Raw genomic sequence first — 19,449 nt, forward strand, 5'->3', positions numbered from 1 at the left:
CTTTATAAGTACAGATACAAAAATTCTAGACAAAATACTAACAAATCGAATACAACAACACATTAAAAAAATTGCCCTGGCCATTTGGCTCAATGGTAGAGTGTCAGTCTGGCATGTGGATATCTCAGGTTCAATTTCCAGTCAGGACACACAGGAGAAGTGCCTATCTGCTTCTCCACAACTCCGCCTCTCACTTCTGTGTCTCTCTTTCCCTCTCTCTCCTCCTCCTGCAGTAATGGCTCAATTAGCGCAAATTGGCTCCGGTGCTGAGGATGGCTCCATGACCTCCGCCTCAGCTGCTAAGAAGAGCTCCATTGCTGAGCAACAAAGCAATTTCCCAGATAGTCGGAAAATTAGCTCCTTGTGGGCTTGCCAGGTGGATCCTGGTCAGGGCATATGCAGGAGTCTATTTCTCTGCCTCCCCTCTTCCCACTGAATAAAAAAAAAAAGAAGAAAAAAATAATAAAGGTCTACCGGAAAGTTCTGTTCGTTTCTATCACAAGTTTTGACATGTAAGCACATGTTTATTTGGCGCATGTGTGCCTCTCTATTTTTATCACTTAATGTGTACATACTGACGTAGCAAATTAACTAAAACAAAGTTGATTCACGTTAGTCTTATGTGTGAAGTGATAGTGTACCCATAGCTACTGATAAAGTTCATTTACACCACTGTATGGTATATGAATTTCAACAAGGAAGAAATGCTACAGAAGCATGTAGAAATTTATTGAAAGTGTTTGGTGAAGGTACAGTTTCTGATAGGACATGCAGAAGATGGTTCGAAAATTTCGAAACAGGTGATTTTGACCTTTCTGATAAGCCACGTTTTGGGCGACCATCTTTGATTAATGACGATGTTGTTAAGACCATGTTGGAGCAAGATCCTTTTCTAACAACATCAGAGATTGCAGAAAGGCTTAATTCAGCTCAGCAAACCATTTTGGACCATATTTGGAAGATAGGATTGGTGTGAAAATATACTATTTAATAAATTTTATTGACGGTAAGAAAAATTTGTATTTTGTTTTATTCCAGAAATGGACAGAACTTTCCGGCAGACCTTATACTTCATGATCAGGCACAATTCATTCTCCTAGCACAAGGATGATTTAACATATAGAAATCAATCGATGTAATATGCTACATCAACAAAACAAAGAAGAAAAATCATACGATCTTATCATTAGATGCAGAAAAGTCATTTGATAAGATACAACATCCCTTTATGTTTAAAACACTCAATAGAATCAGAATAAAAGGAAAGTACCTCAACATAATAAAAGCCCTATATGACAAACTATTGTTATTATCATACTAAATGATAAAAAAATGAAGACTTTTTTTCTAAAATCAGAAAGAAGACAAGGCTGGCCACTCTCTCCACTCTTATTTTACATAGTTTTGGAAGTTTTATCCAGAGAAATCAGGCAAGAGAAAGAAATAAAAGGCATCTATATTGGGAAAGAAGAGTAAAGGTATCACTTTTTGCTGATGACATGATTCTGTAAATAGAAAAATCTGAAGACTCCACCAAAAAACTATCAGAGGATGTGAGGGCGATCTGGCTGCGACATCTGTCACCCCATTGATCGCCAGGGTTGATTCGGCTGATCTGGCTGGCTAGGCGGGTGTCCCCTTCCTCCCTCACCGCTCCATGTGCATCCCTCCCGAAGCTGCGCGCTCGGTCGAAGAGGACGACCTTCCCCGCTAGAGGAGAGGACCGTTCTTCGGTCAAGGGTATACGAGTAGCTGCGCTCCCCTGCTAGAACCTCCAAACAAGTCTCAAAAAACTATCAGAAACAATAAACCAGTACAGTAAAGTTGCAGGATACAAAATCGATACAAAAGCCTATTGCTTTTCTATATGCCAATGATAAAACTTCTGAAAACAAACTCAAAATACCAATTTCTTTTACAATTGCAACAAAAAATAAAATAAAATAAAATACCTAGAAATAAACTTAACAAAGGATGTGAAGGATCTATATACTGAAATCTATAAAACTACTGGAAAAGACACAATGAAATGAAAAGATATTCCATGATTGGAAGAATCAAAATAATTAAAATGGCCATATTACCCAAAGCAATATACAAATTCAATGCAATCACCATCAAAACTTCAATGTCATTTTTTAAAGAAATAGAACAAAAAATTAAAAGGTTTGTATGGAACCATAAAAGATCCCAAAACACCAAAGCAATCCTGAGGAAAAAGAATAAAGTCAATGGTATCACACTACCTGACTTCAACTTATACTACAGAATCACAATAATCAAAACAGTATGGTATTGGCAGAAAAACCGACATACAGAGCAGTGGAACAGAATCAAGAGCCCAGAAATAAAACCACATATATATGGACAAATAATCTATGACAAAGGAGCCAGAAACACACCATGGAGAAAAGAAAGCCTTTTCAATAAATAATGCTGGGAAAATTGGAAAGCCAAATGCAAAAGAATGAAACCTGAGTACAGTTTGTCACCTTGCAAAAAAAATTAATTCAAACTGGATTAAAGATTTAAATATAAGATCTGAAACAAGAAATTACATAAAAGAAACAGGTACTAAGCTCATAGACCTTGGCCGTAGAAAACAATTTATTAATTTGACCCAAAGGCAAGGGAAATAAAGGCAAAAATAAATAAATGGGACTATATTAAACTAAAAAGCTTCTGCAGAGCAAAAGAAAGTGACAACAAATCAAACAGGCAGGCAACTAAATGAAAGATGATATTTGCAAACAGCAGCTCTGATAAGAGGTTAATATCCAAAAGGTATAAAGAAGTCACAAAAGTCAGCAACAAACAAGCAAGCGATCTAATTGGAAAATGAGAGAAGACCTAAACAGGCACTTATTCTAAGAGGACATACAAATGGCCAACAGATATATGAAAAGATGCTCATCATCACCAGCTATTTAAGAAATGCAAACCAAAACTACAATGAGATACCACCTCACATCACCTGTTAGATTGGCTATTATCAACAAGATTGATAATAACTAGTGTTGGAGAGACTGTGGAGAAAAAGGAACCCTCATTCCCTGCTGGTGAAAATGCAAATTAGTACAACCATTATGGGAGAAAGTATGATGGTTCCTCAAAAAATTATGAATAGAATTACCATATGACCTAGCATTTTCTCTACTGCATATCTATCTCACATACTCAAAAACCTTGGTGAGTAAAGACACATGTACCCCCATGTTCATCGCAGCATTATTCACAGTTGCCAAGATGTGGAAATAACCAAAGTGTCCCTCAATAGAGGATTAGATAAAGAAGTGGTACATATATTTATATATACAATGGAATACTACTCAGCCGTAAGAAATGACATATGGCCATTTACAATTTGGATGAACCTTGAAAACATTATACTGAGTGAAATAAGTAAATCAGCAAAAGCTAAGAACTGTATAATTTTGCACATACGTGGGATATAAAACTGAAATTTATGGATATAGATTAAAGTGAAGTGGTTTCCAGAGGGTGGAGATGTGGGGGAGGGCGTGTGGAAAAGAGTATAAAGAGGGCCATATATAAGGTGACGGAAAATGATCGACTTTGGATGATGGGTGTACAACATAATCAACAGTTCAAATGCTATAGAAATGTTTATGTGACTACGTACTCTTACTGATGTATGTCACCACGTTAAAGTTAATTTTCTAAATCAAATTTAATAAATGATTTTATTTACAATATCATCAGATACAATAATATATTTAGGAATGAATTTAACTAAGGAGGTAAAAGAGCTCTGTACTGAAAACTACAGGCACTAATGAAAAACACAAAGAAGACACTAATAAATACAAAGGTATTCCTTGTTCATCGATTGGAAAATATTGTTAAATGTCTATACTACTCAATGCCATTCAATTTCAAGGGAATCCCTATCAAAATTTCAATGGCATTTTTTTTCCTTACATAGTATAAAAAAATTTCTAAAATTTGTATGGAACTACAAAACAAACAAACAAAACACAAATACTCAAAGAACCCTGAGAAAGAAGAACAAAGCAGGAGGTGTCGTACCTCCTGCCTTCATGCTATATTACAACACTAAGGTAATAAAACAGTACAGAATTGACATTAAAGAAAAAGACACATTGCCAATGGATGGAATTCAGAGACCTGAATTAAACCCATGCATATATGGTTGTTGTGTATAAAACTGTCCAAACTATGGAAAATTTTTACAAAAATTTATTTGAGCCCAAATGATTATATATGCTGGGTAGCAGGATTTCAAATTCTTCAGAAAATAACAGTTTTGCAGCTCATTTTATGCCTCTTTTCTCTCTCTCTCTTCCTTACTCTCTCTCTAAAATCAGAGGAAAAATTAAAAACAACTTACTGGGGTATTTTATGATATTCAGTGGTTGGCAAACTCATTAGTCAACAGAGCCAAATATCAACAGTTCAGCGATTGAAATTTCTTTTGAGAGGCAAAATTTTTTATTTATTTATTCATTTTAGAGAGGAGAGAGAGAGAGAGAGAGAGAGGAGAGGAGAGACAGAGAGAGAGAAGGGGGAGGAGCTGGAAGCATCAACTCCCATATGTGCCTTGACCAGGCAAGCCTGGGTTTCGAACCGGCGACTTCAGCATTTCCAGGTCGATGCTTTATCCACTGTGCCACCACAGGTCAGGCCGAGAGCCAAATTTTTTAAACTTAAACCATATAGGGAGGTACATTCCTTATCGAGGTAGCACCCGCATGTGGTGTTTTGTGGAAGAGCCACACTCAAGGGGCCAAAGAGCCGCATGTGGTTCGCGAGCTGCAGTTTGCTGACCAGCGAATTATATGGGTTAAACTTATACAATACTGTATGTCAATTATATCTTAATAAAATTGAAAAAAATGCCCTGGCCGGTTTGCTCAGTAGTAGAGCGTCGGCCTGGCGTGCAGGGGACCTGGGTTCGATTCCCGGCTAGGGCACATAGGAGAAGCGCCTATTTGCTTCTCCACCCCCCCCCCTTCCTCTCTGTCTCTTTCTTCCCCTCCCGCAGCCAAGGCTCCATTGGAGCAAAGATGGCCCGGGCACTGGGGATGGCTCCTTGGCCTCTGCCCCAGGCGCTAGAGTGACTCTGGTTGCGGCAGAGCGATGCCCCGGAGGGGCAGAGCATTGCCCCCTGGTGGGCAGAGCGTGGCCCCTGGTGGACGTGCCGCGTGGATCCCGGTCAGGCGCATGCGGGAGTCTGTCTGACTGTCTCTCCCTGTTTCCAGCTTCAGAAAAAATACAAAAAAAAAAAAAAAATATATATATATATATATATATATATATATATGTTAAATCTTGAGATTAAGGAAGGGAGAAATAAGATCAGGATCAGAATGTAAGAGAGTTAAAAAGATTATGTGCTCTCTTGAGGCTGATTGTGCTTATTTTAAAGATATGCTAACCTAGATGTTCCGAAACTATGGACAGCGCTTGCTGAAGGCAAAGATAAATCTGTTAGTTAAAAGTTATATGACTGGGGCAGGACTATCCCCCATGACCTGCCCAGTTAAGAATTTATGATTGTATCATCCTGTGAGGTTACTTTTCATTGAACCCCACCCTTTTTTCTGTCCACAACATAATTGAAGTATCTCCCTGTAAATTCCTCTAATAAAATCAGTTCTAATCATAGAATCCCTTTCTTTATCCACACGGTCAAATAATATTTCACAAGAGAGTCAAGGATACTCACTGGAGATAAGACAGTCTCATCTCTTCAATAAATAGCACTGAGAAAATTCAATATCTGTGTGTAAGAGAATGAAACTAGACCCATTTCTTACACAACTCATAAAAATTAACTTGAAATTAATTAAAGACTCAGAGGTAAGACTGGAATTTATAAACCTCCTTGAATAAAACATGGAGAGAAAAAAATCCTTGACATTTGGTTTTGGCAATGATTTTTTGGATATAAGTCCTAAAATAAAAGCAACAATAATGAGAAACAAATAAGTAGGACTACATCAAACTAAAATGCTTCTGCAGAAGAAAAAAAGAAATCTACAAAATGAAAAGACAACCTATGGAATGGAGAAAAAGAGATATCTGCAAATCATATAAAGGGTTAGTATCCAAAATATATAAAGAATTCATACAACTCAGTGTTCTCTCTAGGGAGCACACTCGTGCCTTTCCTTACCTCCTTCCCCCGCACACATTTTCCTTGTCTCTTTCTCCTAAATTCCATGGGCCCTTCTTTTGGCTTTGTAAATTGTTCCTGAGTCCATTTCTTCTACAAGTCATTTCTTCTACCTCTATGACTTTCTAAATAAACTTTTTGTCATCGTTTGGAAAAAATATCTTGTACAACTCAACAGCAAAAACGAATAAATGGGCAAAGAACCTGAATTGACACTTTTACAAGAACATGTAGGAATGTCTAACAGGTACATGAAAAGGTGCTCAATCACAATCACTATGAAAACTCAAATCAAAACCACAAAAAGATAGCACTTCACACCTGTCAGAATGGTTATCATCAAAAACACAAGAGATAAATGCTGGGAAGGATGTGGAGAAAAAGAAAAATCTTAACATACTGTCAACATGGAAAAGCCCAGATGGTATTATGCTGAGTGAAATTGTAACAGAAAATGAAAAACATATAATTTTTATACAATATATACTAACCAGAATTGAATGTACTAACAAACTCACCAGTCTGTTGGAATAAAAACAAGAACAAATTTTTTTTTGCTAACAACCTCTATTTTAGGTTCTGTTTAGTACATAGTAGGGACCAGCAGTTCCAGTTCTTGTCCAGAAAGGAGCTGACCGAATGCAAGCAATTTGGCTGGTGCAGAAAGATTCAACATGCTTACACCAAGATCTTTGTTGCACCAGCAAGAACACTGCTTATGTGTCCCCACTTCCCTCTCTCTCCTTATAAAAAGCCATCAGTTTGATCAGAGATGATAAAATGAGTTTTAGGACAGGAGCCAGCCATCCTAGGTCGCTGGCCATCAGGGTTGCTGCCACCTGAATAAACCTCTTTCCTTTTCACGGGTGCTTGTCTCACAAGTATTGACTTTTGACACAACAGGCAGCCGAAACCGCGTTCAGTAACCAAGTAAATCAGCCAGAGAGAGACAAATACTATATGATTATTCTTTATATGTAAAATCCAAAAAACAAAATAAATGAACAAACAACAACAACAATAAAAAACAAAATCATTAATACAGAGAACAAACTGATTGTTGCCAGATTTGAGGAGGGATTCAGAGGCTGGCTGAAAACGGTGAAGGAATTAAAAAGTACAAATTGGAAGTTACAGAATTGTCACGGGATTTAAGCTACAACATAGGGAATATACTCAATAATATTGAAATACCTATGTATGGTTTCAGGTAGGTACTAGACTTATTGGAGAAATCATTCATAAATTATATAAATGTCTAACCATTATGCTATACACCTAAAACTAATATAATATTGGATGACAATAGTAGATAAAAATAAAAAATTATAATTAAAAATGCTATGAAGCATGGCCTGTGGTGTCACTGTGGATAGAGTGTTGACCTGGAATGCTGAGGTTGCCAGTTCAAAACCCTGGGCTTGGCCCTGGCCGGTTTGCTCAGTGGTAGAGTGTTGGCCTGGCATGCAGGAGTCCCGGGTTTGATTTCCGGCCAGGGCACACAGGAGAAGCACCCATCTGCTTCTCCACCCCTCCCCCTCTCCTTCCTCTCTGTCTCTCTCTTCCCCTCCTGCAGCCAAGGCTCCATTGGAGCAAAGTTGGCCCGGGCACTAAGGATGGCTCCATGGCCTCTGCCTTAGGCGCTAGAATGGCTCTGATTGCAACAGAGCAATGCCCCAGATGGGCAGAGCATTGCCCCCTGGTGGGCATGCTGGGTGGATCCCAATCAGGCACATGTGGGAGTCTGTCTGACTGCCTCCCCATTTCCAACTTTAGAAAAATACCAATACTACTGATATGGAGAATTCTGAAAAGAAACTCTTCTGGGAAAAGAAAAATTTGGGTTGAAGATCCTCACTGAAATTTAAATAGTGATGACAGACAGGCCATCATGGGGTTTTAGCTGGGGCACCATGAAGAGGTCTAGTTACAGATATAAAATTGAGAGCCAAGGTATAGATACAGTAAGGTCGTCAAGTTGTGTCTTAAAACCTAATTGAGGCAAAAATGGCAAATCTCTTTTCTTTGTGGAGTCTCAGTCAGAAGCCCAGTATTCTAAATCTTAAACTAGATTTAAAATCTATTTCATCTTATTCTGTCAGTATTAGCAATAATGTTTACCTTACCTTAATACTTTTTTCTTTCACTTTTTTTCTCTATTACAGAGTAGACATCTTACTATATAATAGACATTTGTGGCTTTAGGCACTGGAAATTAAACACTAGATGATGGAAGAATAGAGACTAGGGCCTGACCAGGCAGTAGTGCAGTGTGGATAGAGCATTGAACTGGGATGTGGATGACACAGGTTCAAAACTCCGAATTCACCAGCTTGAGCGAGGGCTCTTCGGGTTTGAGTGCGGGCTCACTATTTGAGCACAGGGTTACTGTCTTGAGCATGCGATCACAGACATTACCCCATCATGGCTGGCTTGAGTCCAAAGATCGCTGGCTGGAAGCCCAAGGTTGCTGGTTTAGCCCAAGGTTGCTGGCTTGAGCAAGGGGTACTCGCTCTGCTGTAGTCCCATCCCTCCAGGTCAACACACATATGAAAAAACAGCCAATGTACAACTAAGGTGCCGCAACGAAGACTGGATGCTTCTCATCTCTCTGCCTTCCTGTCTGTCTGTCTCTATCTGTCTCTCTCTCTCTCTCTGCCTTTCTTACAAAAAAAGGATAAATTATAAAACAATATTCTTACAGAGACACAAAACGTGCTTTTGAAGCATAAGGCCAAACTCCACTTCCACCATACTATGAAGAATCCTTTCTCTTCTTCAGGTTGACACTTTTTCAACTTGCTTAAATCATTTTAGTTTTTTGTTTTGTTTTGTTTGTGTGGCTTTTTTTTTTACAGTAAATACCTTTATTACAGAATATTTCTACTCAGACTTTATAACCTAATTCTGTTTCTATTCAGTATCAACTCCTTTTCCCATTGAATCTCATTTTAAATATACTTCTCAAAGTGCTGAGACACTTAATTACTCATTTGCGGTTAAGTAATGGTGGCTGCCCCTAGTTGTAAAGATGAGTTTTCAGACCAGTAGCAACAATATCATCCGGAAACTTGTCAGAAATACAGTTCTCTGGCCCTGCATCAGGCCTAAGGAATCCGAAATCAAGTTATATACCATATTTTCTGGGTGGTTTGATGTCTATTAAATTTTAGAATTTCTGTTCTGGATATTTAATTCCTAACCCCACCCCCACCCCATAGATGGGGAACTAACTCTGTTTTTGACAAGGGGAGAATTCTGAGATGCTCTACATTAAATTACAGCAGCCAGAGAGGGAGAGAGAGAAACAGAACTACGTATTAGCAGTTAATGGCTGCTGGCCAACTTACGAAAAGCTGCTCACATTCCTTCCACGTTTGTTGAAATTTTGGATTATTTTTCAGGTGGCTATTTCTGCAGATTATTTTGGTCAGACACCATCAACTCTACCAGCTTCCCTTCTTGCTTTTACACGTGACCGCTGTCCAGAGCCATTTCACAAGAGTGGAGATCTCTTTTTGCAACTCTGTGCCTATACCAGAGCTGGCCTGGCTTAACTTTCCCCACCTCCTTTGCCTATAACCAATGTAAATTCTGTCAGACAACTTGAGTCTTTCTCCCCCCTTTACCCACTTATGTATAAACAACAGACATATTGTCTTTCATGTTCTTTAAAATGTCTTTCTTTTTGACTAGCGTTTTTGGCTTAAAAATTTTCTTGGAGGAGGTAAAAGAGGGTAAAGTGGGGATAAAAGGCGATGGAAGGAAGACTTGAAATTACATTACAATATACAGATGTTGCACTATAGAATTGCACACCTGAAACCAATATATTTTTATTAATGTCACCTCAATAAATTCAATAAAAAATAAATAAAACCTTTCTTAAAGACTTGCAGTCTTGGGGTTTAAATTTTTTTGACACATTCCTTAAGTATTCATTATTGAATTCGTAGCCTACATCGAGTTTTCATTTTATTTTTATTTAATGTCAATTGATGCCTGACAAAGCAGACCACATATGACCTTATGTGAAAAACAACACTTGGAGGCTGACCCTCGGGTAAGGTTACCAGCCCAGGATTCCCCCACCGATGGCCAACGGTGTGGCCTGATACAAGACTGCTTTGCAGGATCCAGAGTCCCACCAAGGAAACTGAACTGTCAGCACAGCACCCGTTCGGACTAATAGTGCTGCAGTGTCCCCGCCCACCCAGGTTCACAACCCAGCCAGAGTACCCCACTTGGACCCAGAAAACGCGAGTGGCAAAAAAGCCTCGCCCCACTCCTGAGTGCCCTCCAATCGCAGCGCGCGCTATGACGCACAGAGCCGAGAGGGAGGTGCATTCAGAGAAGCCCCGCCCCTCACCCAATCGCCCGCCAATTGCGCCTTCCGGTGCGCCTTGGTGATGTGATGCGACTTCAGGGCGGCCTAGCTCGTCAGTTCAGCGCTCTCGGAGATGCCTGGTGGCGGTTACTGTCGCCGTCCGAAGGTAAGCGGAGAGCCTGTAACCGATGAGGCGCGGTCTCCAGCGGTCGTCCGGGAGCTCCGTGGGCCAGCGCGTCCTGCTCGGTTTTCCACCCCATCCACCTGTCCGGCGGGGCGCAGTGCACACGTGTTTAGCCCCAGCCTGATAGGGGTGGAAAGTGGGTCTATGCTGATGGGGGGTCTCTGGCAAAGCTCCATCGCGGGGGTTCCGTCTGTGAGCGTGTACAGAGCCTTCGTCGTGGAGTACGGCTCCTGAGCTCAGTCTCCTGCCAAAGTGTGCGAACTGAGGGAGTCGTGCCCACTAGTCGGAGGTGGATAGAGATCAGGGAGCCTGTTGGAGCTGTGGAGAGAAGAACCATTTCCCTGGGTAAGACGTGGGGTCGCAGGCATAGGGGTGACGGAAGTGAGAGGCACTGGATGGAGTTGAGTCTGGAACAAGCGTGTGATTTTTTTATTTTTTGCCCACTCAGGTGTTTGGTAGTTCTTTGTTTCTGTTTGACTCCGGTGTACACACCAAGACAGCGGTGAATACTGTAATGGCACTGCTGTCATTTTCCCCTCCAATATCTGTTGCAGTTCTTTTCATTCCATCCTAAACTTTTAAAGAATCTCCCTCTTCTGCTTCAGTGGGTGATGAGTCTGAAGTTAACTGCTGCCAGTCCGTTACACCAACGTCTGTTACATTGTCCTGTCACGGAGTGTGTGTGTAGACTATATTTCATGAATGCTATTTAAAATATTGTACATGCACATCTTTTTTACCCTTTGAATTGTTTTTGCTCTGGCATGTGTCCTGTGCTGTTTTAAAGCTATTTCTAAGTTTCTTGCTTACAAATATGTTTGAATACAATGCGTGCTTTCTTGACTAATCTTCCTTTTAACCAAAAAGCTTCCTGAGAAAATAGTCCACATATACTGATTCAACTTCCTTGTCGCTACCATCTTTCTTGCTTCTGGAATATTATTAATTGTCAGATACACAGTCAATTTTGTAACTTGGTCTTAGGAAGTAAAAGAAATCTATATCAAACATAGATTGTAAGACATTATCGATTGTAAGACTTCCTGATTTCAGAAATAGTTAACATGTGGGAAAAAAATCAAGAAAATAGTATGAAATTGTTAAATCTATATAAATTATTTACTTGGTTACTGTTGGGCAGATAAAATATATTATGTTAACTTTGTTAAAGATGGCACTGTCCACATGGAAGCCTGTGGCCTAGGTGATTGCTTGAGATGGGCGTGATTGTATTAATGTGTGTTGGGGGTGGGCTGAGGGCAGGCAGGATCCTTGTAGCCCAGGGCTTGGTTTTAGGACTAAGCCTTTCCCACCCTTTTTGATGTGGGGTGGTGCAATCGCATCAAGCCTCAGATAAGTGATTTTGTATCAGAGACTTCCTTGCTTGTTTATTGGATTAAAGCTTTTAAATCTACACTATAAAGTGGGGCAGACCCGGGAGCTTGCTCTCTCAGTTCCTGAGATTAGCATTAGAGAGGAGAGCAGAGAAGGGCCACGTGGAGGAAGGCAAGAGAAGCAGCCAAGATGGTGGAGTGTTGAAGGAGAAGCCAGTTTGTGCAGAGTTTGTGTAGGGAGAAGGAAGGAGATGGGAACCGAGGTGAATAAGTCTAGTGAGCTAAAAACCTTTGATTCTAGGAAACTCAGATAAATCAGTAGCTTTGTGAGCACTGAATGAGTGGGTTTTGGAGCCCAGTGTGTGTTTTTACTTGCCCTTCAGGTGCAAACTAGGATTAAAGATGATGGCCTACCAGTTTTTGGCTCCGTTGTTTCTTTTTTTATTTTTTTTATTTATTTATTTTTTTTTTCATTTTTCTGAAGCTGGAAACAGGGAGAGACAGTCAGACAGACTCCCGCATGCGCCCGACCGGGATCCACCCGGCACGCCCACCAGGGGCGACGCTCTGCCCACCAGGGGGCGATGCTCTGCCCATCCTTGGCGTCGCCATGTTGCGACCTGAGCCACTCTAGCGCCTGAGGCAGAGGCCACAGAGCCATCCCCAGCGCCTGGGCCATCTTTGCTCCAATGGAGCCTTGGCTGCGGGAGGGGAAGAGAGAGACAGAGAGGAAAGCGCGGCGGAGGGGTGGAGAAGCAAATGGGCGCTTCTCCTGTGTGCCCTGGCCGGGAATCGAACCCGGGTCCTCTGCACGCTAGGCCGACGCTCTACCGCTGAGCCAACCGGCCAGGGCGGCTCCGTTGTTTCTTTACCGACTGTCGGAATCCATTGCAAACCTGCATGGGCCAGGCTGCTGTGATGGTGGCCGCGGCAACTGGCTTTACATTTGGTGTAGTCTGTGGCAGGATTTGATACAGATCGGCAAGGAGCCACCACCACCTCTGAGCAGTGGAGTAGAGGACTGGCTGCTGTTATGGTTCTCCATAGCTGTCCTTTTGGGGACAGTAGGCTGGCAGACATTTATAGCCATGCGTGAGGAAACTGAAAGCTCTGTGGAAGAGGCTGCCCTGGACCTGCAAACTGAGCAGTGGAAGGAGCTGGAGGAAACATGGGAGAAACAGATGCTGACCCCAGAGCTGGAGGAAGCGTTGGAGGAGGAGGCCAACCAGGTTTAGAGATTCACCTGGAAATGGAGCAGCCACTAGAGGAGGATCAGAGGTTCGTGAGTTACAGCTTGCCTTGGACATTATGGAGAGCCAGCAGTGGCAGGAGGCCGGGGCCAGAGCTTCAAGGTCTGCGGAGCAGAAGGCAGTGGCAGCCCGGGGCTCGAGCCCGGCAGCAAGGAGCTGGTGTTTTCAGTTCCTCTTCAGAGGATGAGGAGAATCGGGCTGGAGTTGCAATCTGCAGTTTCCAGAAGATGAGAGCCCAGCAGCAAGGATTACCTACTATGTCCCTGGTAGGTCTCGATTTGGGGACATAGGGGTGAATGCCATCATGCTCTCCCAAGCAGAGATAGAAATGCTGACTGCCATTGCCATTCCTCCTTGGGACAGTGTAAGACCTGCCAGTACGGCAGGAATGAGGGAAGTGGCTGGCGCCCCATGTGCTTGGACTGATTCCTGGGCTACAACCTGAGTGGGCACTGGCTCCTTTGTTGGATGGACTTACCGGATTTCGGACAATGTGAAATACCCTGATGGGGGTGGGGGGCGGCTTAGCTGGAGGCCATCCCCTGCCCCAGGAAGCTTTCGCCATGTCTAGAAAGAAGGCCGAGGACATTTTGCGCTTTTGGCAAAGTGCTCAGAGACTGGTGAAATGTACCTTTGTAATTGTTGAAATTGTATGATTTGCCATGTTGTTGTAATTTGTGTAATCTGCCTAATTTCCTTGCACGGGGATGCTGGTGGTGTAGATTGTGGGTAGTAAAGTGAGCATAGGGGTGGATTGTTGGGCAGATAAAATATATCTTCATTAAAGATAACGCTTCCCACGTGGAAGCCCGTCGCCCAGGTGATTGCTTGGGATGCGCGTGATTGTATTAATGTGTGTTGGGGTGGGCTGTGGGCAGGCAGGATCCTTTTAGCCTGGGGCTTGGTTTTAGGACTAAGTTTTTCCCACCCTTTTTGATGTGGGTTGGTACACTCTCATGAGGAATCCCATTATGCCTCAAATAAGTGACTTTGTATCAGAGACTTCCTTTTTTTAAAAATTTTTATTATTTTTTTACAGGAACACAGAGAGTCAGAGAGAGGGATAGATAGGGACAGGCAGACAGGAACGGCGAGAGCTGAGAAGCATCAATCTTCAGTTTTTTGTTGGGACTGCTTAGTTGTTCATCGATTGCTTTCTCATATGTGCCTTGACCACGGGCCTTCAGCAGACCGAGTAACCCCTTGCTCGAGCCAGTGTTCTTGGGTCCAAGCTGGTGAGCTTTTTTTGGCTCAAGCCAGATGAACCTGCGCTCAAGCTGGCGACCTCGGGGTTTCGAACCTAGGTCCTTCCGCATCCCAGTCCGACGCTCTATTCACTGCGTCACCACCTGGTCAGGCTCAGAGACTTCCTTGTTTGCATATTGGATTAAAGGTTTTGGTTTCTACACTATAAAGTGGGGCAGACTGGGAGTGCACGCGCGCTCTCTCTCTCTCTCTCTGATCCTGAGATTAGCATTAGAGAGGAGAGCAGTAGCAGCCAAGATGGTGGAGTGCTGAAGGAGACGCCAGTTTGTGCAGAGTTTGTGTAGGGAGAAGGAGATGGGGAAGGTGAATAAGTCTGGTGAGCTAGAAACCTTTGATTCTAGGAAACTCCGATAAGTCAGTAGCTTTGTGAGCACTGAATGAGTGGGTTTTGGAGCCCAGTGTGTGTTTTTATTTGCCCGCTGGGTGCAAGCTAGCATTAAAGATGATGGCCCAGCCTGACCAGGCAGTGGCGCAGTGGATAGAGCATTGGATTGGGATGCGGAAGGACCCAGGTTCGTGACCCTGGGGTTGCCAGCTTGAGCGAGGGCTCATCTGGCTTGAGCAAAAAGCTCACTAACATGGACCCAAAGTCACTGGCTTGAGCAGGGGGTTACTCAGTCTGCTGAAGGCCCAGGGTCATAGCACATATGAGAAAGCAATCAATGAACAACTACGGTGTTGCAACGAAAAACTGATGATTGATGCTTCTCATCTCTGTCTGTTCCTGTCTGTCTGTCCCTATCTATTCCTCTATCTGACTTTCTCTCTGTCCCTGTAAAAAAATTTAAAAAAAAGGTGATGGCCCACCAGTTTTTGGCTCCGTTGTTTCTTTACCGACTGTCTGAATCCAATGCAAACCTGCATTGGTCAGTCGGCTGTGATGGTGGCCCTGGCTACTGGCTTTACAGTTACTGTAGCATTTGACACATGTGCCACCTGCTTTTATTGGTTTAATTTTTGGAGCATTCCTGAATGTTACTCTGCATGGCCAGTGGCCACTGCCGTCATGGCCATGCAGTTTCTCATTGGATTCCGGCAGAATGTAAAGAATCAGGGGAGCCAAAAAATGGTGGGCCATTTTGTTTATTAGTCTCAAACTGGCGGACAAGCAAACAGGCAGGGAAGACCGTTTCCCTCTCATTCAGAGCTCCCAAAGCCCTGATGCATTCTCCTGTTCTAAAACCCAGATCATCTTCTCCAGTTCTTTCTGTAATCAAAACCCCCACCAGCATTAGTGGAGCTCCCAAAGCCTCTTATGGGCTCCTGGTTGGACCTCTTCACTCCTTCATTCTGTAAAACCCAGGCTGAGGAAAAAAATTCTTTCTCCAGCAAACATTAGCAGTACAGTGGCCCCTTCCAAGCAGGAAGGTAATCTGCAATTTGTAATCTGCTGCCCTGAGGGCAAGCACCACAGCCCTTTACAGACTACACACAAATGGCACTGCCCAGGCCACTGCAAAATATAAGCGAGCAAACCTAAAAGAACTCATTTTACAAACTTATTTGCCCAACATACTCTTGATTTTCTTCCAAGCTTGCTCATTTACTTCACTGCCTTCTAGTCATGTTCTGATTTTGACCTGCTTTTTCTCACCTTCCATTTTTTTTTTTTTGAGTCATCTCATACATTGATATCACTGCTACTAGATGACTTTCAGATCTGTATTTGACCTTTCCTGTGAGATCATCTAAAATTCAATGCATTAAGTCATTGCTCACCCTTAGTCCACTGGGCCCTAATAATTCCTCCGATATCTTGTATTTATTTTCTATTTTTTTAAAAATTGATTTTAGAGAGACTGGGAGAGAGATACATTGATTTGTTGTTCCACTTCTTTATGCATCCATTGGTTGATTCTTGTATGTGCCCTGGCTAGTGATCTAACCCACAACCTTGGCATACCAGATGATGCTCTAACCAACTGAGCTAACTAAGCTAACTTACCAAGGCCTGTGTGTGTCTTGTTGATTCAGCTTGAGCACTGATAGTGATAGTTTTGGCTAAGAATGCCTTAGGCACTTGCCTAGGCCCTATTATTTGTAACAGTCTCCACATACCATTTGTCCCACACGCATTTCCCCTCACCTGAGGCAATGTTGTGGCTGACCCAGATCTTGTGAGTCTTATAATTATAGATGTGGCAAAAACCATCAGGAGACTTTTAAGAATAAGATTTATTACTCACAGATGATAGAGGGAACTTTGTATACTCAAGGGCCACACAGCAAAGTTGTATGGGTGAGGAAGACAGTCAGACCTGGGTCTCCCTTTTTTTTTTTTTTATGTATTAAATTAAAAAAAAAATTGATTTCTAGAGCAAGAGACAGAGAGAGAGATTGATTTGTTGCCCCACTCATTTCTGCTGTCATTAGTTGCTTTTTAAATTTATCTTAATTTAATTTTTTAGATAGAGGGAGAGACAGAGACAGACAGTGTTGGTCAAATAAGTTTGTAAATATGATATATGTTTGCTCGTTTATAGTTTGTATTGGGTGTAGGGGACAGGCTGTAAGCAGGCCGGGTGGTTATAGCCTAAGGCTTGGTTTTAAGACTAAGCTTTTCCCCACAACCTTGACTGATTGCATGATGTGGGGTGATACACTCTCATGAGGAATCCCATTATGCCTCAGATAAGTGACTTTGTATCAGAGACTTCCTTGTTTGTATATTGGATTAAAGGTTGTGGTTTCTACACTATAAAGTGGGGCAGACCAAGAGCTTGTTCTCTGGGTTCCTGAGATTAGTATTAGAGCAGAGAGCAGGGAGGAGAGCAGAGAAAGGCCACGTGGAGGAGAGGAAAAGCAGCCAAGATGGCAGAATGCTAAAGGAGAAGCCAGTTAGTGCAGAGTTTGTGCAGGAGAAGGAGATGGGGAACAGATGAAAAAGGCCTAGTGAGCTAGAAACCTTGATTCTAGGTATTGGGCAGATAAAATATATTATGCTCACTTTGTTAAAGGTGGCGCTGCCCACGTGGAAGCCTGTCTCCCAGGTGATGATATTAGTTGCCCTTATGCTTGGAATGGACGTAATTATATCGATATTAATGTGTGTTGGAGGCGGGCTGTGGGCAGGCAGGATCCTTGTAGCCTGGGGCTTGGTTTTAGGACTAAGCTTTTCCCACCCTTTGTGATGTGGGGTGGACTTTGTACAATATCAGAGACTTCCCTATTTTGTATATTGGATTAAAGGTTTTGATTTCTGCACTATAAAGGAGAGCAGACCAGGAGCTTGCTCTCTCAGTTCCTGAGATTAGCATTAGAGAGGAGAGCAGAGAAAGACCAGGTGGAGGAGGCCAGGAGAAGCAGCCACGATGTGGAGTGCTGAGTGACAAGCCAGTTTGTGCAGAGTTTGTGCAGGGAGAAGGAAGGAGATGGGGAACAGAGGTGAATAAGTCTGGTGAGCTAGAAACCCTTGATTCTAGGAAACTCGGATAAGTCAGTAGCTTTGTGAGCACTGAATGTGAGTGGGTTTTGGAGCCCAGTGTGTGTTTTTACTTGCCCACCAGGTGCAAGCTAGGATTAAAGCTAATGGCCTACCAGTTCTTGGCTCCATTGTTTCATTACTGTCTGTCCGAATCTAATGCGAACCTGCATGTGAAAGGCCATGATGGCGGCTCCTGGCTTTACAGACAGGAAGGGAGGGAGATGAGAAGCATCAACTCGTAGTTGCAGCACTTTAGTTGATCGTTGGTTCTCATAGGTTTCCTGACCTTGGGATGAGGGGGCACTGCAGTTGAGCCACCAACCCTTTGCTCAAGCCAGCCACCTTAGGGTTTAAGTCAGCGACCATGGAGTCACATCATGATTCCATGCTCAAGCAGGCAATCTTGGGGTTTCCAACCTGAGTTCTCAGCATCCCAGGTCGACGCTCTATCCACTGCGGCACTGGCCAAGGTTTTTTTGTTTGTTTTTCTTAAATTTCTTTTTATTGATTTTTGTATGGGCTTTGACTGGGGATTGAACCTGCAACCTCATCCTGTTGGATGACACTCTAACCAACCAAGCTCTTGGCCAGGGCCTATTTATTGATTGATTTTAGAGAGAAAGAAAGGGAAAGAGAGTGAGAGAGAGAGAAACATTGATTTGTTGTTCCACTTATTTATGTATTCATTGGTTGATTCTTGGATATGTCCTGACCAGAGGATTGAACCAGCAACCTTGGTGTATCAGGACAACGCTCTTACCAACTAAGCTACCTGGCCAGGGCTGGGTCTGCTTTTATTAGGGCCCCAGGGTGGGGTGTCTAGGGTTATCTTTGATCACTCTGTATTGGCTACTTTAAAACAAGAGTGGAAATTCTGGCACCAGAAGGGATAAGTGGGGTCACTCAAATGGTTAGTTATCAAAAGATTAGTCAGGACTTTCTGAAAGAGTGACCTTTGTGGGAGGGGATAGCCTAATTTCTTGTTTAGCTGCTACCTAAACATATAGCTGGCCATATATTTATTCAAGATGGAAGTCTTCCAAAATGGATGTCTTGCTAATCAAGAGCTTAATATTTTGACTTGATACTCACTTCTGCCATCTTTATTTTATCAGTTTTTCAAGACCTTTACAATTTTCAGTAGTTCTCTTAGTTATCTATTACTGTGTCAGATTGTCTTAAACTGAAGTAGTTTAAGACAAAAGTTCTTTTCTCATTCAATTTTTGTGTGGTAGGGATCTGGGAATGGCTCAACTGGATCGTTCTAATTCAGGGTTCCCCACAAGTTTTAGTCAAATTATAGGTCACTAAAACGAGAAGATTTACTTCCATGCTTACCTATGCGCTTGTTGGCAAGTGTCAGTTCCTTGTCACTTCCATAGTGCAGTCCCAGTGTAGCAACTGGCTCTCCCAAAGGCAAGAGTGAGGGAGCAACTGAGAAAGAGGCCCTGGTGTTTTTTATAACAAACTCATAAGTGACATTTCTGTCCTAACCTATCCATCA

At 42.5% G+C, this 19,449-nt stretch overlaps 1 protein-coding gene across 2 annotated transcripts in view; it reads left to right on the plus strand.

Moving 5' to 3' along the window:
• The first annotated feature begins 10,557 nt into the window (after window positions 1–10,557).
• The window catches only part of SPIDR (scaffold protein involved in DNA repair), a 451,079-nt gene continuing 442,187 nt past the window's right edge, over window positions 10,558–19,449 (plus strand). The window contains exon 1 of one of the 2 annotated variants that reach the window (XM_066266094.1): window positions 10,558–10,653. In XM_066266094.1, the coding sequence (XP_066122191.1) occupies window positions 10,621–10,653 (33 nt within the window). In that variant the 5' untranslated portion in view covers window positions 10,558–10,620. The remainder of the gene's footprint in view (window positions 10,654–19,449) is intronic. The other variant, XM_066266093.1, reaches the window with a different exon arrangement.

This window comes from Saccopteryx bilineata, chromosome 3, assembly GCF_036850765.1.
Source record: "Saccopteryx bilineata isolate mSacBil1 chromosome 3, mSacBil1_pri_phased_curated, whole genome shotgun sequence".
Classification (NCBI taxonomy): Eukaryota; Metazoa; Chordata; class Mammalia; order Chiroptera; family Emballonuridae; genus Saccopteryx; species Saccopteryx bilineata.